This window comes from Tenrec ecaudatus, chromosome 3, assembly GCF_050624435.1.
Source record: "Tenrec ecaudatus isolate mTenEca1 chromosome 3, mTenEca1.hap1, whole genome shotgun sequence".
Taxonomy (NCBI): domain Eukaryota; kingdom Metazoa; phylum Chordata; class Mammalia; order Afrosoricida; family Tenrecidae; genus Tenrec; species Tenrec ecaudatus.
In genome coordinates this window covers 145,794,957-145,821,412 of record NC_134532.1, presented here as the reverse complement: position 1 = coordinate 145,821,412, position 26,456 = coordinate 145,794,957, and the positions used below count along the sequence as shown (strand labels likewise).

The 26,456-nt window shown below is 45.9% G+C and overlaps 1 protein-coding gene across 1 annotated transcript in view; it reads left to right on the top strand.

Annotated features, from left to right (window-relative positions):
- FRAS1 (Fraser extracellular matrix complex subunit 1) overlaps positions 1-26,456 on the top strand; it is a 587,299-nt gene that overhangs the window by 496,285 nt on the left and 64,558 nt on the right. The window contains exons 48-55 of the mRNA XM_075544919.1: positions 8,430-8,554; positions 8,839-8,979; positions 10,683-10,910; positions 14,803-14,916; positions 19,328-19,478; positions 20,600-20,759; positions 22,927-23,095; positions 26,093-26,339. Coding sequence (XP_075401034.1) covers positions 8,430-8,554; positions 8,839-8,979; positions 10,683-10,910; positions 14,803-14,916; positions 19,328-19,478; positions 20,600-20,759; positions 22,927-23,095; positions 26,093-26,339 — 1,335 coding nt within the window. The remainder of the gene's footprint in view (positions 1-8,429; positions 8,555-8,838; positions 8,980-10,682; positions 10,911-14,802; positions 14,917-19,327; positions 19,479-20,599; positions 20,760-22,926; positions 23,096-26,092; positions 26,340-26,456) is intronic.

Here is a 26,456-nt window from a genome sequence, read left to right as displayed (position 1 = left end):
AGCAAGGAAGGGACCCAGCCGCTCAGGTATCTAAGGAAAGGGTGTTGGCAGACAGAGTTGGCAAGCAAAAACCTCATGAGCTGGGAAGGGGCAGGATTACCATGTGCAAGACACAGCGAGGCCAGTGTGGCTGAGGGAGACAGTGGGCGGAAGGGATGTGGGAGGTACATGGTCTGGGCTCCGTACTTGGATGCTGGGAGGGTGTGGGTGAAGAATGACCAGAATCAACTAAAAGCCCTTATAGAAATAAAATAGGTATCCTACTCTTTCCTCCCAGAGTTCCTGGGAGGGAAGTATATAGATCAGCACCTCCACAACCTTGGCTGCATGAGATGTCTGATAACTAATTCATGAGCTAATGCTCCTGCCAGAATCCTGTCAGGTTGCTGGTTGTCTTTCTCCCAAGATGAAAGGGCAGCCTCTTGGCTGCTATGTTAGGCAACTGTTCTGTGCTCCATGGAGACTTGAAAGGCTCTGGGCCTCGTGAAGCCCTGCCAGTTACCCACCTGCTGGGAAGTCACCATCTGCGTGCTCTTCTCTGACTCGGGCTGTCACTCGGGGGTCCTCTGGGGGCCTGCCCCAAGCCTGCCTGTTGTGCTTTCACTCCCCTTGGCCTTTTCTGGACTGAGAGCTGGTTGCCAAGGTCACGTCCGCTCTGATAGACAGTTGTATGTTCCCTCCTCCTGGAACCCACTAACAGTTGCCCCGGATCCAACGGATTCACAGTGACTCCAAGGGTCAGAGGAGAACGATGGTCCGTAGACTTTCAAGGGCAGATATTTTTTTTGAGGCAGATTGCCAGCTCTTTCTTCTGAGGCACTGCTGGGTGACCCTGAACCCCTAACCTGTCCACAGCCAAGCAGGATCACTGGACAATTACCGTCCAAAAATGGCAGGACACACTGGGATTACCTGATTGGTGGCTGCCTCTTTACCTGCCGCTTTCCAAAGGGCTCGGCTTGTGAATCCACACCTTTTCCCATCCCTGCCAGTTTTTCCTCAGTTTGCCTCTTTCTTCTGGCCTCTTCTCTTTGCTTCCCTGCCTCCCTCCTTCAGCCCGTTCACAAGCCAGGACTGGGTCCACTTGTAGGACAAGTGAGGGATGTGTAGACCGAGGTGCGTTGCGTTCGATCGCTATGACCGCAGCCTGCATGTCCTGAGAAGGGCAAGTTCCTTCCACAGAAAGGGACGGGTTGGCCAGAAGACAGCTTCGAGGGGATGCTTCCCCATAGTTCTTCTTGGGCTTCCCCCGCGGCCCAGAAATACCGTGCACCCATGTGCTTCGTGTGTTTCTTCGGACAGCAGAGGCTTTAGAGAAAATCCTAAACCCAGAAAGCTAGCGCCCTCCCTCGGCGTCAGCTTGAGGTGGGTGCCTGGCAACAAGCATGGAATCCCCAGAGCCACGCTGAGACCAGGCCAGATGCAGGGACCGATGAGCATCTGTTAATAAGGCAATTTCTTCCCAGACGCTCCCTTCCCCAAGCCCTGGTGGCAGCCCCCCTTCCCCCTTTCTCCCTGCTTCCCTGACCTGGACTGGACTCTGTAACATGCGGGCTAGCCAGGGGAATTGGAAAAACTGACAAGGTTAATGTGGGTCTTCCTAATACTGCCAGATACATAGTTTAGCCAGCAGGTTGCTGACGGAAAACAACTTTGATGGAATTAAAAGCCTTCAGGATATGTCAAGCAACAACCCCCTGCTGCGAGAGCCCCTAGAAACAGCATGCCATGAAAAACACAGCCATGCTGCTACGGTGGTGCTCACATCTCCCGACACCCGGTGAGCAATTGGTGAGGGTTTTTATTTTTAAGTATATAATGGTTGAAAATTGGTGCTCAATAGAATTTCTTGCATGTAGGTTATAGTGGATGAGCTCAATGCACTCTCCAGATGGGTTCTGAGCACCTGCAGAGTGTCGGCCATTGTTCGAGGCACACTTCAGAATGGAAACCACAGCAAAACATTTTATTAGGAGCTCTTACAGATATTATTACAATTCATAGTTCCATTAGATCAAGCATACTTGTACAAATGCTGTCATCATCATTGTTTTCAGGGAATTTTCTTTCTTCTTGAACTCTTTGATATCAAGCCCCCTTTATCCCCTTCCTCCCCACTCTATCCCCATGGACCCTTAATATATTATATATTATTATTATTGCCATATCTTACACCATCTAATGTCTCCATTCACCTACAACTCTGTTGTTCATTGAGTGGGGTTATACATTCATCATGGCTATTAGTTCCTCCTTCCCCTCTTGCCCCTCTCTCTTCCCAATGCCCTCAGGGAATCATATTCCCATTACTGTTTCTGAGGGTTTATCTATCTTGGATTTTGGGCATCAGATGATCTTGATTGTACAAATATACATATGCAGATCTAGCAAGATTAGTGAGGTAAAAACTAAGGTCATAATCGTAAGAACTGGAGGATAGTTACCTGTTTCATCAGTGCTGTACTGCAACCTGGACATATCTTCCGTTCCATGTGGCTCTTCTGGGAGGGACTGAATCCTGGACTTCTTTATACTTGATACTCGCAGTTCCTGTAGATACTGCCTTCGTTGTAGATATTGTCATGATAATGACAATTCTGAGTTTTACCAAAATTAATATTCCAAGAAAGAATAAAGGTTTTGGCCAATTAAATATTAGGGAAGAAAGAATTCAGATTATTTACTAGTAATATTTCTAAGGAAGCTTTATGAGAAATTTTATAGTTCTTTTCTATTTTTCTGTGTTTTTCACATTTTCCTTAATAGGCATGTGTAAGTTTTATAATAGGAGAAAAAATTAAAGAGAAAGTATAAAATGTAACATGAAGGTTTTACAAAAATTATTCTCGGCAGAATAGACCTTGGAACCAGACCCCCATGTGCCCCAGTTTCAGAACTGCCCCTTATTCATCGTGCGCCCTTGTATGTGCCACATAACTTTTATGATTTCATTACAAGATCATAATCTATAAAAATGTTTAACTGGAATTTGCCTACATCAGTATTTCAGAGATGTGAAATATAATAATTCTACCTACCTCAGGAAGCTTGACATTTCGTTTTATCCATTGTAAGCACTCAATGCTATCTAACTGAATTAGAAGAGGCCCACTAGGATCAAGTTCAGAAGCTCTCATAAATTTCTCATGAAACTAAAAAATGGTGGTAGCACTTTGGAAAACTCACTGCTGTCGAGTTGATGATGACTCACAGGGACCCTAGAGGACAGGGAAGAACTGACCCTATGAGTTTCCAAGACTGTCACTCTTGACAGGGAGTAGAAAGCCCCATCTTACTCCTGCTGCATAGCAGCTCATGGTGTTGATGCTTGGGAAAGTGCAAGGTCAGTGAAAAAGAGCAAGCTTCTCAACAAAGTGGATTGACATGGTGGCTGCAACACTGGACTCGGGCATAGGGGCAATTGTGAGGATGGGGCAGGGTTGTGCATTGCTTCATTCTGTTGTGCATAAGGTCGCTGTGGGTCAGAACTAACTCGATGATACCCAGCGCCACCAGCACCACTTTGGAAAACAGTTTGGTAGTCTTTTCAAAAGTTAACTATACATCTACTTTTTGATTTAGACATTCTATTTCTAGATATTAACATAAGAGAATAGAAAGCATATGCTCATAAAAAGATATTTTCATAAATGTTAGTAGCAGCTTTATCAAAAGACTAAGCTTACTAGTCAGAGATTGGTAGAATCTCGGAGAGTGTGGCCCTTAACTACCTACCCTTCACATGAGAATATGAACTTTCCTTATTGCTGAATTTTCAGCTAAAAACATCGATAGGGGTCTATAAAGGGAACAATAACAATAACACTACATGGGTACACCACATGTCTTAGAATGATAAACCATTGAGATTAGACAGGAAGTCTTACCCAACAGTGAAGTTCAGAGAGGGTAGAAAAGAAGAAGGATGGCATTCCATGGTACTCACCTTCCCGACATGATCACTGAAGACAAAGCAGGTGCATAAGCAAATGTGGTGAAGAAAGCTGATGGTGCCCAGCTATCAAAAGATGTAGTGTCTGGGGTCTTAAAAGCTTGAAGGTAAACAAGTGGCCATCTAGCTCAGAAGCAACAAAGCCCACATGGAAGAAGCACACCAGCCTGTGCGATCACAGATGTGAAGGGATCAGGTGTCAGGTATCAAAGAACAAAAAAACATATAATTGTGAATGTGGGGGAGTCCGGAGTGGAGACCCAAAGCCCATCTGTAGGCAACTGGACATCCCCTCACCAAAGAGTTGCGGGGAGGAGATGAGCCATTCATGGTGCAGTATAGCACTAGTGAAACATACAACTTTCCTCTAGTTCTTTAATGCCCACCCCCCCCCACTATCATGATCCCAATTCTACCTTATAAATCCAGCTAGACCAGAGGATGTACACTGGTACAGATAAGAGCTGGAAACAAAGGGAATCCAGGACAGTTAACCCCCTCAGGACCAATAATGAGAATAACAATACCAGGAGGGGAAGGGAAAGTGGGAGAGAAAAGGGGAACCGATCACAATGCTCTACACATAACCCCCTCCCTGGGGGACAGAAAACAGAACAGTGGGTGAAGGGAGACATTGGATAGTGTAAGAAATGAAAAAATAATAATAATTTATAAATTATCAAGGGTTCGTGAGGGAGGGAATGAAGGAAAAATGAGCTGATATTAAGGGTTCAAGTAGAAAGAAAATGTTTTGAGAGTGATGATGGTAACAAATATACAAACGTGCTTGACACAATGGATGGATGGATGGATTGTGATAAGAGTTGTACAAGCTCCTAATAAAATGATTTTTTAAAAAGAAAAAGGATGGTAAATAGGAAACAAAGAGAGGAAATGAGATGGGATGCTACATTGTGGGGATTGCCATCAATGAAATGAAACAAAATGTACTTGTATTGTGGACTATAAAACTGATCTTACTCTGTAAACCTTCACCTACTTCACAATTAATCATTTGAAAGGAAGACATATAGGTACCTTATCATGGCCCCCAATTGAGAGGAAATCAAATGGCATCAACCAGATAGACCAGATATAAGAGGAGTACATTCTGTGAGGTTTCATTTATAAAAAAGTATTCAAGAAAATGCCAACTAATCTACAGTGACAGCAGTTCACTGTGGCGTTTCTTTTTGTGTTTGGCACGAGGGTGTGTGTGCAGGAATGGAATAGGGAAGGATGGAGGAGGGTTACACGTGTCTTGAGTTGATGGATATGACCTTTCTCCTTTGTAGTGGTATTTTCATTGATGTGTCACAGTTTATGAAACTGTGCACTTTGTGCATAAATTGTTTTGTTACAATTTCACCTTAGTAAAAAGGTGTAGTAATCTGGCACCATCCGGATCTTCTGGTCTCATGGAAGTTGTTCGGAGAGACCAGTGCCAGTCCATTCACTATCACCTCCTGACCTTGACTGTCCTTCATCCTCTGCTGCTGCAGACCAATAGAGGCCAATTGTTGTTGTTTGGATATCACATGGCAAGCTTTTTAGATCTCTGACGTGACACAGTGAACTACGAGATAGAGCAGAAGCGCTTAACACTCTTCAGGCCAATTACCCGAGATGTCTGTGAACCCTCCACTTCCAAACCAAGAGAACAAGCACAAACAAAGCAAATCTCAGGCGGTATTTGGTTGTACCTCAGCAGCGACTCTCATTGATGTTTGTGGTGGGATTAAATGGGAAACTTGGGGGGTGGAAGTGAGTTTATATTAATGGGGGAGGGACAACTCAAAAGGAGAATGAGAGTTGTTCAACTCGAAGAATATAATCAATGACACTAAGTTATTCATGTTGAATTGGCACATGTTCTCAATAACATACACACACACACACACACACACACACACACACACACACACAAAACCCCAGAACTCTATCTGTTCCCAGTCTTTCCAAGACTTTCATCAAGGGAAGAGTGAATTAGATGACCAGCTCATTGTGAGAGTTCAGACAGGTTTTTCCTCATGAGTTGTCAGGATGGATTCTCAGCAGGGATAGGAGATTTAAATTTCTCAGTGAAGCTAGTCTGAAGTTATTAAATTTTTAAAGAATGGTATGGATTTCTGTCCAGAGCCACAAGACAAAGCTATAAGACAGGGACTACATTTCTCGCCTGTCAGGAGCTGATGTAGCAAGCACAGAAATATCAAATGCCTCATCAAAAAATTAATGCCCCCATGTTCAGGAGGCTCTTGTATCTGGCTGACAAATTCCAGATGATAAAGAGAGATGCAGAAAGAAACCATACAGGCACTTGTTTTGTTTGGTTTTGTTTTATTTTTAAAATAAAACCGTGATACTGATGTCACATTTAGATATCAATCCAAGCAGAACCTCTTTGCTTTTCATAAAAAAGTCAGATTGGTTTTGGCAGGATTAACAATGACAAATACTAGATCTCAGGAAGCAGCAAATGAATTTCTAGGCCAAGCTAATGGACTAGATTTAACAGATTAATAACTCAATGCCCAGAATCAGAAAGAAGGGATTTGTACTGAGAGACCAAAAGATAATTTTTTGTTTGTTTGTTTTAATCTTGACTGGAGATGGGCCCCTAAAGCCCCAAAGATAGAAACAAGAATTCTGGAGTGTGCTGTTAAAGGTTGTTGGCATTTAAAAACAGATAGTATTCATTTTTGTGTGCCATAACAGTATTAAAATTACTTTATGTTTTGCCTGGTTATGTTTTTAACAGCTAACATGACTCACATTGGTGGACTTGAGGGGCAGGGAACGGGCTTATGTATTTTCTCCGAATCATGTTATGAAGGGCTACTGCTTTTCTAGGTTTTTCTAGGTAATTTGAAATTTGATCTAGAACATTTTCCCAAGTCCTAAAGTCATGCAATGTGTTTTGCTGTTGTCTGCCTGCCTAAAATGGTAAGAGAGAAGCTAGAATCCCAGACCTGGAATTAGGACGGATCTGGAAGAATAGCCAATGGAACTGTGGGGGCAAGCAATGGTCCTCCAATCACAGAAATTGGATATGTGTAGCCGCACCTTGTACTCTAGTACCTAAAAGCGGAATAGTTCGCCTCTGGCACATCTGAGGTCTCCATGATTTGGAATCAATGCAGTGGTAACTGCCTTGCTTTTTTGGTTTGTTGTTGACCTGGTGTAGAGCACAAAACCCATTCTCACTGCCATGGAGTGGATTCCATTTCATAGCTACCCTGCTGGCTTTCTGAGGCTGTAACTCCTTACAAGCGTAGAAAGCCTCATCTTTCTCCCTCAGAGTGGGCTGGTGACTTCAAACTGCTGACCTGGCCGTTAGCAGCCCACAACATAACCACTACACCACCAGGGCTCCTGAGGCAGACAGTACAGGCTGAGCTAACTGTGGTAGTTACATAATCTGTTGTCAATTTGAGACTTAAGAGTGACTTTCAGGTGGACTTCAGAGACTTAAGAGTGACTTAAGGGTGGACTTTAGCCTGTCAATCAGGTCTCAGCTTGATGACTGCACTTGGGGGTGCTAATGAGATAAATAGCTTGCTGGAGGTAGGGCACATGGTCAATCCCGGTAAGACATTCCTGTGGACAGGATATATGAAGCTATACTAGAGCCCTGAAGCTGAGGAGCCACAGGGAGACCCCTGGCAGCACCGAAATGTTTTCACTGCTATTGGACCCACAAGACTTTACCCACTGGCCTGTGATCTTCCTGCATTTGACATCATCGCATGTGTTGCGTGAGTCTGTAGAGGAATTTATAGACTGGTATCGGACGTATCGGCTGATATCGGACTTATGGACTTGATCTGGACTGGGCTTGGATGTATACAGTTGCTCTTGTATATAAAGCTCTTTCTTATATACATATGAGTGTGAATTTGTTTCTCTAGTCTACCCAGAATAACACACTAAGTTAATAGGCTTCTATGTGGGTGTTGGAAACAAAACCCCGCAGTCACTTCTAACAGCGAATGTTAGCTTCTGACCATTTGTTTTCCCTTCTGACCTGGTTTTGAACTTGTTCTCATTTTTATTATTTTCTGCTTTCTTCTGAAATTTGTCTGTGCTTTGTTTTGTGAGTGCTGATAGTGCCTTTTTCACCCGATTGCCTTGATGTAAATCCAGGATAAGTAAATCTATGTAGCGACAATAACTAATAACTAATAAATGAATAGATGTTGGAGGTAAATGAGGATCTAATAACAATAGATAAAAAATGAAAATACTTGAAATTTGATTGTGATGATTCAAAAAACTTTTTAATAGTTAAGCCATTGAATTGTATCATACACAAAGTGTATGTCAAAAAAACTTTTGTGTGTGTGTGTGTGTGTGTAAAAAGTATCTTCGAAGGAAGAATATAAATTCTTGAAGAAAACTACCCAGGATTCTCTGTCTTTGGAAGTAGGGTGAGCATTTCACCACTTTTTCTGTTTCTCTCTCCCTCCTTGGCTAGGTGTCCAGATTAGCTCCTTCACTCAAGCCGACCTGACTTCACAGACCATTCAGTACGTCCATTCCAGTGCAGCCGAGAAACACACAGATGCCTTCCATTTCACGCTCTCTGACGGAGCCAGTGAGGTAGGTGGGGAACTCGAGGCCCTCCTAGAATGAGGAGTGATTTCTCATAGTGCTTTCAGGGGGAATGAGGGTGCAGGGACTGGTGATAGGAGCTCCTTGTCTTCTGCTCTCAGGTTGGTGACGGGAAGGAAAATAGCTAGCGGGGGCCCTTGCCCAGAGTGCTCTCTGTCAGCTTCCTGGTCCGACGAGCTTGCCAGGAGCGGTGTGACAGGGAAAGCAGAGAGCACGATGGATGAGGTGGGTATCATGGCGGGTGATTCCCTGGCACATTCCTGTCTTCCTAGGTCACCCAAACCTTCCACATCACCATTCACCCTGTGGATGACTCCCTGCCCATCGTTCAGTGTCCCGGCATGCGGGTGCAGGAGGGAGTGAGGAAGACCATCACAGAGTTTGAGCTCAAGGCGGTAGATGCAGACACAGAGGTATGAGAGCCCGTCTCGGTTTGCTTGCTGTGAGGGGCTGATGAAGCAGCATCTATAAGGTGGGGCCACTGGGTGAGATGAGTGGATTCAAAGTCAGAAATTTACTTAGACCTTCCGGAAAGAGAAAGCAAATACAGTTGAGACCAAGCCACTAAGCTCCCTTTCCCAAGACCCTTTATCCTCCCATCTAATAACATGTAAACGGCATTCTTTTACCACGTTGATTGTTACCATGATTTGTGGGAAATAGGGAGATGGCACTTTATGAGCACCCTCATTGTTCCTTAGTAGAGCGCACAGAGATTCTCTACACCTAGACACACTTTCTCTTTTTCCCTCCCTCATCCAGACCTCGGTGGCTGACAAATTGTTACTGCCTCCTCAGAGAACTAGGCTTTATACAATAAAACGGGGCATGTGGAGGGAGACCAGGCTCTTGTTCACCAGATGCTTCCAGAGTGGATAGCAAATATTCTGACACAATTAAGCTCCCACGTAAGAATACCACGACACTTACTGCTCATCCTGTCTTCTCTGCTCTCTGTTGCTCCTTCGTTTAGTCATTCTTTCAGCAAACATACGTTATCTGCTCATTGTTAGGCTTTGTTCTAAATGCAGAAGTCTGCGTTGGGGATACTTCAGTTAAAATGTCCTGCCTCCGTGAGTTTGCCGTCTTTTCAGGGCGGGGAAACAGGAAGGCCATGTCATGTCACAGCAGCATGCGCGCCGTGGGAAAGCCCAGTGCGGGAAGAAGCCGGAGCGTGGTGATGGCCTGGTGTCTTTCGACCGTGGTCACGGCAGGTCTGTGCGGAGGCAGCATCCGAGCAGATAGCAAGAGGCGCGAATGCGAGCTCTGCCGTTACGAGGGGAAATCACCCAGCAGACAGAGGAACCAGGAGTGTAAAGACCCGGTGGCCAGTGTGCTTTAAAAGCTTTGAGTCGCAGGTACCAGAACCAGAGGCTGGCAGCCAGTGACAAAGAAGAGGAGACGCCGGAGGCCAGGGAGGAACCGTGGGCCAGGTCACAGAGGCTGCTGGCGACCTGGGTCGGGCCTCTGTGTTTCAGTCCACGTGTACGGAAGCCGCTGGGAAAGCCTTCGGCAGTTTTAGGAGTCTATCGTTCCCCCCTTAGATCCAGGAATTCTACCTGAGAAAGTAGCGGTTCTTCTGGTGCGTAGGGAACTCGGTATTGAAGAGTTTTAGAAAAGTAGGAGTGGGGGATGGATGGGAAAGAAATGAAATGAATCGTTTGTTACAGTCTAGTGGTTCTCATCTGGTTTTTATTAAAAGTTGCCACTGAGTCCACGCCAAGTCCTTATAGGCCCTTACAGCCAGTGACGTCCTGGATCACCAGCCCTTCCTTCTGTGGTGCCTCTGGGTGGACTGGAGCCTCACGTAGCAGCTGTGCACATTAAGGGATGTGGAAAAGATGACAAGTTCAGGTTCTCAACAATGACCCATTAAACAATCCCCCATCGAAACAGTCGATTCATTAGAGCCGATTTATGCATCTTAAGTCATGAGACAGAAGATCCTGATGCAGCTGCGCTCCTCACAGGCTTCTCTCTTTCATTTTAGTGTTGGTATCAAAAGCAAATGCGGCTTTATTTGATCATTGTGTGTAGCTTGTGACCGCGGTCGGCCATCCCTCGTTCATCTAGTGTCCCTGATGAATTCCCTCCCCTCCTTCCGCTTCTTGGCCAGGCTGAGTTCGTCACCTTCACCATCGTGCAGCCCCCACGCCACGGCACCATCGAGCGGACCACCGACGGACAGCACTTCCGACACACCTCCACCTTCACCATGGAAGACATCTACCAGAAGCGGGTCAGCTACCGCCATGACGGCAGCAACTCCCTCAAAGACCGGTTCACCTACACGGTGTCTGATGGCGCCAACCCCTTCTTCATGATTGAGGAGGCGGGGAAAGAGGTGAGAGGCAAAGACAATGGAGAGGGGGGGAGAACAGCGTGTACCAAATGTCGGCTAGAAGAAAATAGGGGATTTTTAAAATGTCAAATATAACATGGCTCAAGCTCTTATTCTCTCACTTACTAGCAGATTGACCTTGGGCGAGCAACTTACCATTCCACCTTTCACCCCAAACCCACTGTCCTTGAGCCAGCTCCAACGCACAGCAATCTTGGGCAGAATTTCTAAGGCCGTAGATCTTTGTGGCAAGAGACAGCCTCATCTTGCTCCCATGGAGTGGCTGGTGAGTTTGAACCACCAACCTTGCAGTGAGCAGACCACTGCCTAACTCAGCACCACCCCGGCTCCTTTTCATCTAAAAAAGTGGCGTCATTTGAATTCATTTAATCTAGGGATCTAAGGGAGCAATCCACATAAAGTATATAACACTGTTGGCAAATATGAGCAGTTAATAAAAAGTGATTAGTTAATGTCACTTTTTATATGAGCAGTTAATGGAAAGTAATTATTATTGCTGTTATTTTTATGCACCCTACACTCTTTGAATTTGACTCAAGATTATCTCTGATGGGTCTCTTCGTGGCTGGCTGTCAAGGGTTCCAGGAGAGCCTGGACACTGTTTTAGTCAAAGACAGAAACCATGTAGATTCAAGAAATGTTGTTTTTTCCTGCAAGTGCTGACTGAAGAAAACAGTAGGGTTTCTGCCTTCCACCTCAAAATCCAGTAAGATATATACCTTAAACGATGTGACCCGGCACGGGCTCTACAGTAGTCCCAGGAAGTAATTAACAGGTTTTACAATGATCAGAGGACTTTCAAACAATGGGACAAAAGGGAGCAAGGTTCATGGGAAACAGTTTATATTCCCCAAGGAATCATCAGACCATCTCCATTCCTCCAGAAACTCTCAGACCGGAACCCCTTAGGATTTCCACAGAGCACGACCTCCTAAGACCTCCTCAGACCTAACCATCTTCTCCCAAAAGATGCTGATTTGAATTCTGGCCCGTCACATACCGGCTAAGAGTCTTAATCAATCATTCGGCTGTTCGAAGCCTTTGCTTCCCTGCCTGTAAAATGGGGATGATATGTGTGCTCCTGCTGCACAAAAGCACGGAGCCCCACACCTGGCACTGAGGAAGCAAGCCTTCAGTACAGCGGCATTGTCATCATTTTAGGGCCGCCTTGTGAAGGAGGTAGAGGGGCTTTTCTTGATGTCCTGAGAGAATTGCCCCATTCTGCCATCAGGTCGAAGCAGCCCAGGCATCATAGGGCTTAGTCACTGGGCTGCCGACCTCAAGGCCAGCGGTTTCAAACCACCAGCTGCCCTGCCTGAGAAGAAAGAGGCTTCCTGCTCCTGTAAAGAACTACAGTCTTGGAAACCCACAGAGGCAGTTCTACATGCTTTGAGTCAGAAGCAACTCGAAGGCAGTGAGTTTGGTTTGTTTTGAGTCCCATCAGGTGCCAGGAGGCTCTTGGAGACCCCTTCACTCCCTTCCCACGTCACTGCTTCCTCCTGCCACTGCCCTTAGTGGCCCTTCATTCTGAGCCAGCCATCCGGAAGTCTCGGAAACCTCCGCCGGGAACGAGTGCAGCAGAGTGGAAAGGCAGACCTGTCCCCTTACATCTCCCACCTCTGTCTGAGTCTGACGCGCAGGAGCTCGTTTGATGGGTAGGAGCCACATCCTACCCTGCTGCCTGGACAATAAAAGATCCGCTTCTCAGGCCAGAGGCAGAGTGCCGTTTCTCCTCCGATGATGAGCCATCCTTCTTCTGTAAGAAGGATCCTCCTGCCTCCGTCTCAGTTTGCCTGTGTGCTTGTGGGGTGGCTCTTGGGATTTCCCTGTCATTTCCGTACCTGCACTGCACCACATTCTGGCAGGCCAATGGCTTCCATTTACTTCTTCCCAAACTTGGTACTCCCCAATGGTTTTGACTTTCCAAAAAAAGGGAAGGGGCAATTACAGAACGCATCAGCAAGAGGGCCACCACTTTGATAAACATGAACAGCCACAGCAGGTCTCCAGAGGGACCCAGTCATTTAAAAATGGAAATTATTTAGCAGGTGAGTTGTAGAAGATTAAAACGCTGCTCTGTGCATATCAGCTTGCTGTATTCACCCAGGAAGAGTGAGGTACCAGGTCAGACTCTGTGTGTGTTTGTGTGTGTATAAGAACAAAATGTTAAATTGAACTTGCTTTTATTTTTTTCTGTTATTTTTTCTGCCTTTCCCTCCCCTGCAAATAAGTCCTCCCTCCAGGGGAAAGAAAGCAGATTTCTTCACAGAGAACTTCTTCAACATCACCACTTGTGTTCTCTGTGGTCAAGGGGAGGACGCTAAGCTCCTGCGTTATGAGTGTCCAGCTTATGGAGAACCCGTAATGTAATACTACGTAAATGAACCCTCACTTTGAAGTGACTGAACCAACCCCTACTCGCAACCAACGCCCCACTTGCTGCAGAGGCAGATTTTAGATCTTGAAGGAGCATAGCCGTCCTTGCACTGAAAACAAAACACTGCCACTGAGCTCAACTCCTGGTAACCCTGGAGGACGGAGTAGAAACCACACCATGGGGCTTCCAAGATTGCAACCTTCACAAAAGCAGCCAGCCACCTCTTGCCCAGATTGGGGTTTAAGGCACCAGCCTTTGGGTGGACAGCTGAGCACTCTAATCCTGTGCCACCAGGAAGAGCTCTTTCCTTCTGCCCTGATTTCAGACAAATTCAACTTCCAGACACACTTAGGGTCACCCACCCTCCTACGCGACCCCCGAGCTGCATGCGTAGCAGCGTTTGGTAATCCGGGACGTCTTCCACGTAAAATGCGGCCGCATGAATGACATTCATCCTGTTGCGTAATCAGTACCACCATCCTTTCCCAGATCATTCTGCCACTGTCAACAGAGACTCTCGGTGTCCCTCAACCATAGACTCCCCTGTCCCTGTCTCCTCTCCTCCCCAGGGGTGTCACTAGGAAGCTTCAGTCTCTCTGTTTGCCTAGTCCTCATAGTGGGCATCACACAGTATTTGCCCTTTGTGACTGGCTGGGCAAAGTTTTCAGGGTCCATTCATGATGTTGTAGCAGATGTCAGAACTTCAGTTCTCTGAGTAATATTCAGTGTGTGTTTGTGTGTACACGACACTTGGCTACCACTCCTCTGGTGACAGACATTTCCGTGGTTTCCACCTTTTGGCGAGCGTGGATAGTGATGCGGTGAACACTGGTGTTCACGTGTCCTCCGTTTGCGCCCCCACTGTCTCTTCTTCTGCGTCTGTTCCTACCGTTGCGATTCCTGGGTCCTGGGGTGATGCGGTGTTGAATATCTTGAGTAATCACGTTTCTTACAGGAGAAGTACCGTCTGGCATTCCCCCCAGGCAGTGGGTGAAGGCTCTGATGTCTCCACAGCTTTGCCCACACGTCTCACTTGCTGGTTAACATTAACCTTTGTTAATGCCTTTGTTTTCCTTGCCCTTCTCCTGAGAGGCATCTCCCCGTGGTATCTCCTCGGACCTTCATCTCTCTAGACAGTAACAGTTGATGGATTATTCTCCTTACCCCTTACAGGACTGTAAGGGGTTCATGACAGAAACATTCTATTGCCTCACCTCAGAATAGTCGTGAGCTCAGCTGGAGACCACAGAGGCGTGTGAAAAGCAGCGAGTCCAGCAAGAGGGGCACTTGCTCTCCCACTCCTTTTCTGCCCATGTTTTCATTTTGTCTACATGTTCCCATAAGCCTCACACCCAGGGGCACTAAGGGATAGAAACTGGGACTGTGTGGCCCATCTGGGACTCTCAGAAATGTTAGGGGTCCCAGTGTCACCGGCTCTGCAGCCAGAGGCCGTTGCGTGGTTGTGAATGATGAGTGTCCTTGTCCGGCCTCCGCCAGATTATGACAGCAGCACCGCAGAGGTTCCGAGTAGACATCCTCCCGGTGGACGACGGCACTCCCAGAATTGTCACCAACGTGGGGCTCCAGTGGCTAGAGTACATCGATGACCAGGTAAGCAGATGGCAGAGACGTACGTTCACACTGACTGCTTCCTGCCACATCAGTGTTTGTGGAATGACCTAGGGAGAGAATTCCAGCCCATTAGCATGTTTATCCTTCCCTAAGGGAACTGACTTCCCAAGGTTGATTTCCGAACTCCATGACCAGAATCATGTGCATCCAGTGCGCCTGTTACGTGATGCTTTGTTGCTTCGGCATACTGAGCTACCACTGCATGTGGTTTACAGAGGTGCATCTGCCAATTTTTTAAAAAGTGTTGCCACTTCAGTTTCTAGTTTCCCTTTCTGTCCAATGGATTTCAAGGTCTGTGTTCACCATGGTGCCTGTCGAAGCAGGAGGGTTGGTCCCCAGCAGCAGCCCCTCGCCCAGCAGACTCCTTCCCTGCTCAGCAAGCCAGTTTCTCCAACGCAGACCAAAACCACATTTCCCAACCCAGATACGCTCGCACCGGGGTGACGGGCCTCAGCCCAGGACAGCCTTGGGTCTGCCTGTCTACCCCAGACCAGAGAGGGCACTCAAGAAGAGAGCGCAGCATGTTGCTGCAGCAGCTTGTGTTCCGTCTCACTGGCCAGCTGCCCCTCTTGAACCATTGCAGACGCGGTGTCAGACATGAGAGCCGTTAGCATGGGGGATCAAGTATCCCTTACTCAGATGAGAGGGGCTCAACGGGTCCCCTGGGCTTCCCTGAGGCCAGGGTAGTGCAGGTACTCATACCATCCCACTTGCTTCACATGGGGCTGGACAGCAGGACGCGGGCATGAATGGGCAATGGCTGCCATCTGTCGTTGGACCCACCTCTGCTCATAACCTTCAACCTGACCCTCTGCCCATATCCCATGAGTTATACTTAGGGCAGAATGGCTACAGTGAACTCCTCTGCTCTCAGACCTAGCCACCAACCACCTCCTAGTAAACACAGAGTTTCAGCTGCTTACTTCCTCGGCACTGCTGTACTACCAACCTTGGCCCTGACTTCCTGACCAGGGCTTATACCTTTGTTAAACAGTTTAATCAAAGGTAGTCATCTTGGACTATTCAGTGAGGGCGAATGAGGCCAGAGCTCACTTTTGGTGATGTCACGAGGCCCATGCAGTGTGTGCATAGGTAAGCAATGGCAGGAATTTTTACATGATTTTGTCATTTCTGCCCATTTTATGGCAGAGCTCCAGTGGTGCAGTGGTTACTCATTGGGCTGCTAAACACAAGGTCAGCAGTTTGAAACCACCCATTGCTCTGAAAGAGAAAGACAGGGCTCTCTACCATGGTAAACAGTTAACATCTCAAAACTCGTGGGCAGTTCTACCTTGTCCTATAGTGTCACTAGGAGTCGACATCGACTCAGTGACAGCGAGTTTGGTTTCGTTTGGCCCCTTGTGTGTGTGTGCATGCTGTTTATGTGTGTCCACTGTACTGCAGGCGAAATGCAGTATTGGTTGTATATATAATTGCTGGTCAGGTATTCCAGAGCTAGGAGTCAGAATTCCTCAGGTAATGGCGAACCAGGGGTGAAGAAAAATATATCCTCAGCTGCCAAGTCACTCTACTTTTTTTGGAGAATCATTTTATCGGGGCTCTTACCCATATTGTAGCAATCCATAAATCAATGATATCAAGCGAACTTATACAGATGCTGCCATCATCCTTCTCAAAACATTTTCTTCTCTCTACTTGAACCCCATGATATCAGCTCCTCTTTATGTCCGCCCCCACCTTACCACCCCTATGAGCCCTTAATAAATTGTGACTGTATATATTTTTTCCTATCTTACACCATCCAGTGTACCCCTTCACCCGCAGTTCTGTTATTTGCCCCCCTCAAGGGGTTTTGCAGCCATCATTGCTACAGTTCCCCAGCCCTCCCTTCCCATCCACATCACTGTGCCTTTTGACCAGAATTTTGGGAAAGGATCACATGATACTAGGTTTTCCTTTAATAAGGAAGGAGGGAAAATTAACGAAGCTCTCTGCTCCTGTGAGGTTTATTTTTCATGCTGTGCCCTATTTGATTTTTTCCTGTGTATTCAGAATGACCCTCTCAACCCTCTCAATACTCTCCAATTATGCGTCTATCTCCCACCCATCCCATTGTGCTGACTCTAGTCAATGTCCCCAGTGTCCTGTTTGCTAACTCTAAATAAATTAGTCTCCCCTATCCCCATGCTATTGAATCAGCCCCTGGCCTCAGAGTGAGCCCAATTACAGTGGAACGAAATGCTGCCTGGATTCCCAGGATCCATTATGGATGCAGCCAAAGGCTTTTTATTGACTGATTTTTCAGAAGTAAATTAACAAGCCTTTCTTCCTAGTTCATCTTAGTCTGCAAGCTCCACTGCCACCTGCCTAGGATCATAGCCCCACACACTGCTCTGCTGAGTGATGAACTTGTCTGGCTGTGCGTGAGGTCTCCCTTAAGTTGTTATTGTAACTAGGTGCCGTCACATTGGCTCTGGCCCACAGCAGCCTTGTGCACAACACAAGGAAGCACTGCTCAGTTTTGTGCCATCGTCACAATTGTCCCCATTTTTGAGCCCACGGTTGTGGCTTCTGTGTAAGTTCATCTCATTGAGGACTGTCCTCCCTTTGTTGCCCCTCCACTTTCCCAAACATGCTGCCCTTCTCTAAGGAATGGTCTCTCCTGGCAACTTGTCCAGAATACAAGCCCCACCCCACCCACCCCAAATAGATTTTTTTTCAAAGCTGTGTATTTTAATTTCTTTCTTTTTTTCTTACCACCTTCAAAGTACTCTCTGTTACACTTAATACATTTGACAAATCTGCTATTCCATGCTTGGAAGCATTTTTCAAACTCATCTAATTGGATGGCTGACAGCACCTCCCTCGTGTTTTCCTTCACTTCTCCTACATCTTCAAATCATTGCCCTTTCATGCCCCTCTGCATTCGCAGAAACAAAAAGAAGTCAGTCCGAGCAAGGTTAGGTGACTGGCACACTGAGAAGGCTGTGTGAGCAGGTGCATTGTGAGGGTGGCAAAACCCAGTCTCCCATCTGCCACAAATCAGGCCATTTTTGTCATCCATGGTCACGCAATCTTTTCAGAACCTCTAGATAGAAAGCTTGATTAAAAGTCTGACCCAGTAGAACAAACTCCAAATGCACTAAGTGTTGACGTTTTCATCCATTCAGGAAGTTGACAGACATCCAGAATGAGGTTTGTCATCAATTGACCTTTCACTGTTTTTGAAACGAGAGAGACTCATACACTTGAATTTTTCCCATAACACTGTCCTTGTAAGCAGTGTTCAATGTCACAACAATTTCTGGGGCATTTTTCCAAGCAGGAAACAAGATTTCACAGCCACATACTGTTCTGGTAAATCAGCTGTCCCAAAAAGCAAGGTTTGAATGAAACTGCTTTTACGAAAAAATTCACTGTAACCAGAGTGAGTTGTTCGATGTTCGCTTAGCAGGAAATATGCATACTTTGAAAGCTCTGTTCTTCCCAGTGCAATTCCGGTTTGGGGTGGGGGTACCTCCTCGTATGCAAGATGGTCTTACCATCCTTGTCTCTAAGGAGTATTCTGGCTGTCCTTCTTCCAAGACAGATCTATTTGTCTTTTTAGCAGTCCCTACATACTTTGAATATTCTCCTTCAGCACCAAAATTCAAACGCATGGTTTCTTCTTTGTTCGTCCTTAATAAATGTCCGACTTTCACATGCATATGTAGCAACTGACAGTAGGTTGGGTCAGGCGCACCTTAGTCCTCAGAGTAACATCCTTGCTTTTGCAGTACCCTCAGGGGTTCTTGTGCAGCAGAAGAATGCACCACTGCACCATAGATGCCGCTGCCAGACCTAGTAAAGCTCATACTGGTGGCCACCTTCTCCATTTCTCTGTGGAACGAAGGAGAACATTAAAGAGTTATACCAGTAGATTCAAACATTTCAAACACTGGAACTGACTTCTGTTAGATACCAAGTGGACATCTTCCCCATATCCTGCTTCCAAAGCCCAGCCTTATTGAAAGCTAGCCTCAAATCACCCTCCTAACCCCTGCGCTCTGCTCTAGATGAAGGTGAGCTTTCCTGCCCGGCCCAGAAATCCACAGGGGCAGTTCTGTCATGTCTTCTAGGGGTGCTGTGGGCCAACAGGGAGGGCTTGCTGTTATCCCTAGAAATGGCCATCGCTTTTGGGAACTCCCACGGTGGCACTAGCCATGATTCCTAGTGCTTGAGACTTTTTCTTTTCCTTCCCTGTAAAGGGCGTCACCTTGAGGGCAGGGGCCAGCATGGTTTCTATCCTTGTAGCCTCTTCCAACCTAATAGTTTCCCATGCAGCAGGCACTCCGTAAATCATGGTTGAACTGATTAAATCTGAGTCACAGGGTCTCGCGTCTGCTTTATTCCCACATCAGAAATTAAATTTAATGGGTTTCTATTCCAGGCAACCAACCTGATCACCAAGAAGGAACTGCTGACCACGGACCCAGACACCGAGGACCCGCAGCTTGTCTATGAGATCACGACGGGCCCCAAGCACGGCTACGTGGAGAATAAACTTCAGCCTGGCACCGCGGCTGCTGTCTTCACCCAGGGTGGGGACTGGGGACTGGAGATGTGGGAAGAATCCATTCGCATGCCATTCTCTTTCCCAGTGGGATCATTCTCAGAGTCCCTCCGACTTACCTAGCCTAAATAACCCATTTGCTAACAAGTAGACCTTGTCAGATTGACCTCTCCAACTTCGGAATTGTACTTCTCAGTTTTCTTTTCGTGTGCACCTGTAGCGCGCAGTGCTGCTCTGCCACCATGGGATCACCATGAGTTGAAACCCGCTACAGCAACTCGTAATGGTGAACGCATGGCAGAGAATCCATATCCTCAGCTCCAAAGTCACTTTGTGTTTCAGCCAGATTTTCTGGAAGGGATCCCGTGACACTAAGTTTTCTTTCAAAAAGGAAGGAAAAGAGGGTATGGAAAAACTGTCCCGTGAGGTTGATTTTTCTGTGCTGTAAGGTCTAGGGAGTTTTTCCACTCTTTACCCAAAACACTTAGACCGTCAGATATAATTGACTCAACAGAATTATTTGATGTGATACCACATCAAATAACATTTGTTTTGTTTGTTAATTTCTTTTTTTAACCTTGTCAGAAGCAGGGCCAATGGGAATCAGTCATTGCAATGTTGCGTCTTAAATTCATGTCTCGGGTTCATTGTTTCTCCTGTCTTTGACCGACCATATGCTCTCCTCGGCCCCCCCTGGCTGTCTGGCATCCAGGGCGTTTTAAAGGGCACTTTCCCCAGTAGTACATGCCTTCCGAAGACTCTTCTTTAGGAAGGACCCGGAGCTGGGTGGGGCCAGTGAAAGACAGCGGGGCCAGAGCACCTTCGTGATGAGCCCTCTCAGGCTCGCCCTTAATATTCTGAGGACGTGTTCCGCAGCGCCCCTTAGCCAACGTCCGAGATTGTCGTTTTATCGTCCCACAAGGTCCGCTCTGTGGAAAGGCAGGTCTTTTGTTGCATGGCGCTGTGGAATTTTATTTTCCACCTGACAGAGGCATTCCTTGTTAAGGCTTTGGGACTTGTTGTATCAGGAAAGTGCTCTCTGGACTCCATTGGCAGAATAAATTGGGTATGTTGATGTGGGACTCTGTGAAGCTGTCTTGACACTCCCTCCCCCCAAGTTAATTCACACGGAGTCTGCTTTCCCCACAGAGGACGTGAACTTGGGGCTGATTCGTTACGTGTTGCACGAGGAGAAGACCCAGGAAATGATGGATAGTTTTCAGTTTCTGGTGAAAGACAGCAAACCTAATGTGGTCAGCGGCAATGTCTTCCATATCCAGTGGTCCCTCATCAGTTTTAAACATACCAGGTACCAGTTGTATTACACATCATCCTTGAGTAATGCATTGGGAAGGAGAGGAAAAAAGCAGGAAGCACCCTGGGGCGCAGCCGCAGAGCTGTGCTCACCTTGATGGTGGTGGTGGTGTGCATGATGGCAGCAGTAACAATAAGAATAAGCAAAATAAGAGCAGCAGTGTTTATTGACTCTGCATATGCCCCAATCATAAATCATCTTGTTTAATTCTCGCAATTATGAAATGAGTGTCATTCTTGTCCCAAGGCACCAAAGCCATAGAGACAGAAAAGGATGGGTGAGTTGCCCAAGGCCACTTGGTTAATAAGCAGTGAAACCAGAATGTAAGCCCAGGGATCCAGACCCCATGCTCATAAGCATGGTGCTTTATTCCTCCTAATACAAGCTCTCTTGCTTCTGTGTTCAAGGTTGAGAAGGTAATCCAGTAGAACTGATATGAAAAATGATGTATTTCAAACTCACGCCCACTGCCATCGAGTAGATTCTGACTCTCAGGGGCCCTAGATAGGGTTACTGAGACTAAATCTTTATGGAGAAATTAGCCTCCTCTTTATAAAAGTAAACGCTGGCCCATAGTAGCAACACCTTCACCTTCAATCTGTATTCTCCTCATGCCTACCTACTCCCTACCTCCTCTGCTTCCCATTGCATCATGATATTGTTCAGGGTGAGTTCATAGTTTAATAAAGATACGTCTTTAAGATGCTTTTTGGGGAATGGGGCCGATGGAGAGATACGTGGACAGACACGGCGCTGGTTTGATAGGTTTAATTACAGCCATAATTTCAACTTTCAGAGGACGGGAATGATTCTTTAAATCGGTATTTCAGAGACTCACCAGTCTTAATAAAACAACTCCCTGATAATTCCAATGGAAATTGGGGCTTTCCAGGGAGTAGGAGGCGTGACTTCAAGTGCTTCAACCAATAGGCCTTCACTCTGTTACATGGAACATCAGAACAACAGTGGACATCTTGAGATCTGGGATATTTTGTTGTAATCTTCTAGTGATATCTTCTTCAAAACTCTTCCGATGGTCACAAAAGAGACCTTAACACATTTTAAAACACTGACATCATGCCAACTGTCTCCTCCGACCTCAAAAATATGAAAGTAGAAATTAGTTAATCAAAAGAAAACTGGAGAAAACACATGTGGGAGTTAAGCATCGCACTGTTAAACAGCCAACAGGTCAAGGCAGAAGTCAAGAGAGAGATGAAAATTAAATTAAGTCAAAGTGATACTATTTTCTGGGCAATCCACTAATGTTTCATGGACTCGTTGTGATCCAGGGCCCCAAAGTATGCTTTGAGGGCTGACTAGTTGCTCAGAGGCCCATGGTCTGCCCCCAGCACAGCAACAAGGCCCAGGCAAGCTCAGTACATGCATGCTCCACTCACCTGGACTTTTCCGAACCTACACACTTAACATTTGTTATTGGTACAGAAAGAGCTTGTCTTCTAGCTTGCAAACCCAGAAACAGAACCATACCCACTGCCGGCAAGTTGAGTCTGAAATGCTACATAGGGCTTGAACTCGGGCCTTGCAGTTAGCAGTCTAAGGCCCACCCACCAGCAACACTTTGCATAGGCAACACAAATTCCCAGCAGCAAGCTAAGTTCAGCCCCTCCCTCCCCAGGGTCACAGAGCTCCATTTATCGAAAGACCTTTGCTCTTTGGTCCTAAGGACTATTTTCTTACCTCTGGCACTGTCCTGGATCATTTACACTTTTCCTGAAAAACCTAGCCCAGTCAATTCCCACCTGAGCTAAGTCATGCATTGCCTTCTGAACAGCTTTCTAATCTAGGAACCCATGATCTATTCCAGTCATCACACCAGGGAGAGATGGTTTCTAATTCCTTCATGTCCTGAAATCAAGTTCATGGCTCCTCTGTGCTGCCCACATTCTGTCTGACTCTCAGCTCTTTCAAAATGGGGCATGTGGCACTCTGTATCTGTAGCTTCTCTTCCACTTACTGTTGCGACTGTGCCCGGGGATCACATGCCCCCCATCTATAACCTGGCTTCTTAAAGGAATCAGCCTTTCTCTTCTGTGAAGTGCCTCGTACCCATAACCAAACAGAAAAGGTAGGCCTTGAACAAATGGTGGGTTCACAATCAGGCACGACTATTCAGAGCCTGCTTTTTGTATGTTTCTAGCTACAACGTCAGTGAGACGGCAGGCTCTGTCAGCGTCACAGTGCAGAGGATGGGGAACCTGAATCAGTATGCCATCGTCCTGTGCCGTACCACGCAAGGCACTGCTAGCTCCAGCTCCAGAGCCAATACCCAACCTGGGCAGCAAGACTACGTGGAGTATGCCGGCCAGGTAAGTGAGAAAGGGGGCCTCCTACTCTTGAATTTCTGGGCAGGTTCTCCCAGGGATGTGACAGGGTTGTAGGCTATGTTGTTACATGTCTGTGTCATCTTGTCCCACCTCCCTTCCCCTTAGTATCCTTCCTCAAGTAATTATTGCTTACTTCCCATCTCACTTTTTTTCAACACCTCACTACAGTTTAACTTATGAATCTTGGTAATGGTCTAGCTTTGCCTTCTTTACATGCTGGTGGGTTTTTTTTCTTAACCCCAGTATCCTAGATCTCCCTCTCCCCTCAACCTCCTTTACCTTCGGGGAGGGAAGCCATGGTGTATGGAAACCAGCTGTGGAGCTCTTAGAACAGACCATGAACTGTTGATGAACTTGGCGTGATACAGTGAAAATAGTGAACGGTAGATGAATCGTACAGACAAGTGACAGAGAAAATTGATGCCATTAAGCAGTAGAGTAGATAGAAAGTGGGTGGGTAGCAGTATTAGTGAGAGTGTGAGTGTGGATTTTCTAGGATCAGGTAAGTTAAATGGCTTAGAGAGAGATGAGAGTATACAGACACAGACACGTAAAAGGAAGCCTCTGAGAGTGAGAACTAGATGGAACTGCCTGGTTTGTCTGAGTCTATCAAGGTTTCCTCCTTAATAGGACGTAGTCTTACCACTCTTCTATTGATCTCTGCCAAGGATCCTGCCTTATGAATACTCAGAAAGTGTTACTTTTACGTTTGATTGGACTGGAAAAGAAACTAAACCATTGTTTTTTCATACGCATGTTTTTCAAATTACCATATATACTCGAGTATGAGCCAACTCGAATATCAACCGAGGCACCTAATTTCACCATGAAAACTGAATGTGCTGAAAACCTTGGCTTATCCATGAGTATATACAGTATATAGATATGCACATATAATATTCAAACAGATAAAGGTAAAATTCACTGTCACTTGTTCCTCTTGTGACTATTTCTGGCTTTTACATCTGCATTTCTTCCTATTTAGGTTATACTACCAAAGATTTTCTGATTCTTCCCACATCTTACAGTTTCTGACTTTTAGAGAATATTTATTAAGAAGTAAGGGCAGTTCTTGGCGGCATTACAACTGGACTAAGCAAAGACCTCTCATGCTCAATTTAAATGAGAAAGTCATTCAGCAAAATTATCGGATGTGGAATGTGATGTGTTTTTCTTAGAAAGACAAAAGAAGTGTATTGTAAATTTTACATAGAGATCTGTTGAAGGTTTCATGGGGGGTGCATATTTTGAAATATGGAGCCTAGCAAAATTTAACTTGATTAGTTGATTAGATATGTAAAAGAATTTTCTGTTTCATGAAAATCATGTGGTTCCAGATTTGTGTCCCTAGAGGTTTATGACTATTTCTGCACATAATTCAACCGTCTAAGTTGACACACAGTGTCATCGGGCCAGCTGCTTTCTCAGATTAGGGGAAGTCCACAGTCCTGGGCTCATTTGAGACTTTTATCTTTTTCTTCCTTTTTTTTTAAACACAAAGTAAAACCAGAATAAATTTCTTGAAGTTTCCTAAAATGATTTGTCTGCTTTGTACCAGGATAAGTCTGTTCACAAATAGAGCTATCCCATTCTAATGGCAAAAGGAATTAGCTGAATATAAGTTAAAATTCAGCCTGGCCAGGTTTTAGTGTAACTTTCTATGAACTCAAATTTTATGACTCAATATTCTGAGGTTCAATGTCAATTTTGTCAAGTCTGGCTACAAATAAATGGTGCTGTTATTAATTATAACATTTGTTTAATGCTTTAGATTCTATTTTGTGCATTTATGATATATTTGCTCTTTTAATTCTCCTAATAAGTCTGTGGACTAGGAGTATTGTTAGTGCTATGTAGCAGATAATGAATTTGAAGCTAGTACCGTTTCATAGCTTTACTCAGACGCACACCAAGCCAAACCAAACACTGCCATAAGTCAGCCGCTGACTCACAGTGGCCCTACAGGACAGGGTAGAACTGCTCCTGTGAGTTTCCCAGACCGAATCGAAAGCCCCATCTTTCTTCTGTGAGGCGGCTGGTGGTTTTGAATTGCTGATCTTGCAGTTAGCAACCCAGCACATCACCACTATGTCACCCGGGCTCCATCAGAGACATTCACAACAAAACAAAAACAAACTTACTGCCATCGAGGCAAGTGCGAGTCATGGCGACCCCACAGGGCAAGGTCGAGGTGCTTCTGCGATTGTAACTCTTCACAGGAGCAGAGAACCCTGTCTTTCACCCCAGGAGCGGCTAGTGACTTCACACTACAGACCTCACAGTTGGCATCCCAAACCTTTCCTGTTGCTGTGTGTCACCACCATGCCACCGGCTTCTTTTCAGAGACGGGCAACTGGAAAATAACAGAACAAGGACTTGAGACCTGAACTTCACACTCCATGTCCAGAGGTCCTTGTAGTTAACTTGGCACAGATACGAAGGAATGCTGTCCCACACGCGTTTTTTGGTTTTGGTTTTTGAATTGGGGGCTCTTACAGCTCTTATCACAATCCATACGTATATCCATTTTGTAAAACACATCTGTACATGTTGTCATCATCTTTTTTCAAAATATTTCTTTCTACTTGAGCCCCTAGTATCAGCTCCTCATTTTTCCCACTCCCCACCCCACATCCCCTTGATAATTTATAAATTCTTCTTCTTCGTTCCTGTCTTACACCAACTGCTCTCATTTCACCCTTTTATGTTTTTTAATAGGATGTGAGTAACTACTTACATGTTTGCCTCCAGTCACCACGTAGTAGGAGATGCCTTTGCCCTGTATGCCTCTGTGCAGTCAGCCTGCCCCATTTACAGATGCCGAATGGGAAGATGTGGCCACTTGTTCCCTGCATGAAGTGGAGGCTGGAAGAAACACCCCTTGCCAACAGACTTGGGTTCTCTTTTCTCATAATGGTCTAGGGAAGCAAAGCAGAAGCTGAAATACAGCTGACCACGCCATCGTTTCCTTCACAACAGGTGCAGTTTGATGAGCGAGAGGACACCAAGTCCTGTACCATCGTCATCAATGATGACCATGTGTTTGAGAACATCGAGAGCTTCACCGTGGAGCTCAGCATGCCAGCGTACGCCTTATTAGGGAAGTTCACTCAGGCCAAGGTCATTATCAATGACACCGAGGATGAGCCTACCCTAGAGTTTGAGAAGAAGACCTACCGAGTCAACGAGAGTGCTGGCTTCCTATTTGCACCTATTGAAAGAACAGGTCTGTTGATGCTCGAGGTGACAGTGAATTAATGATCGTTAACAAGGTGTCCCTTTTAGGTGCCAGTGCTCATGTATTATGGTAAGTGAGGCACCTGGTAGTGCATATGTTAACGTA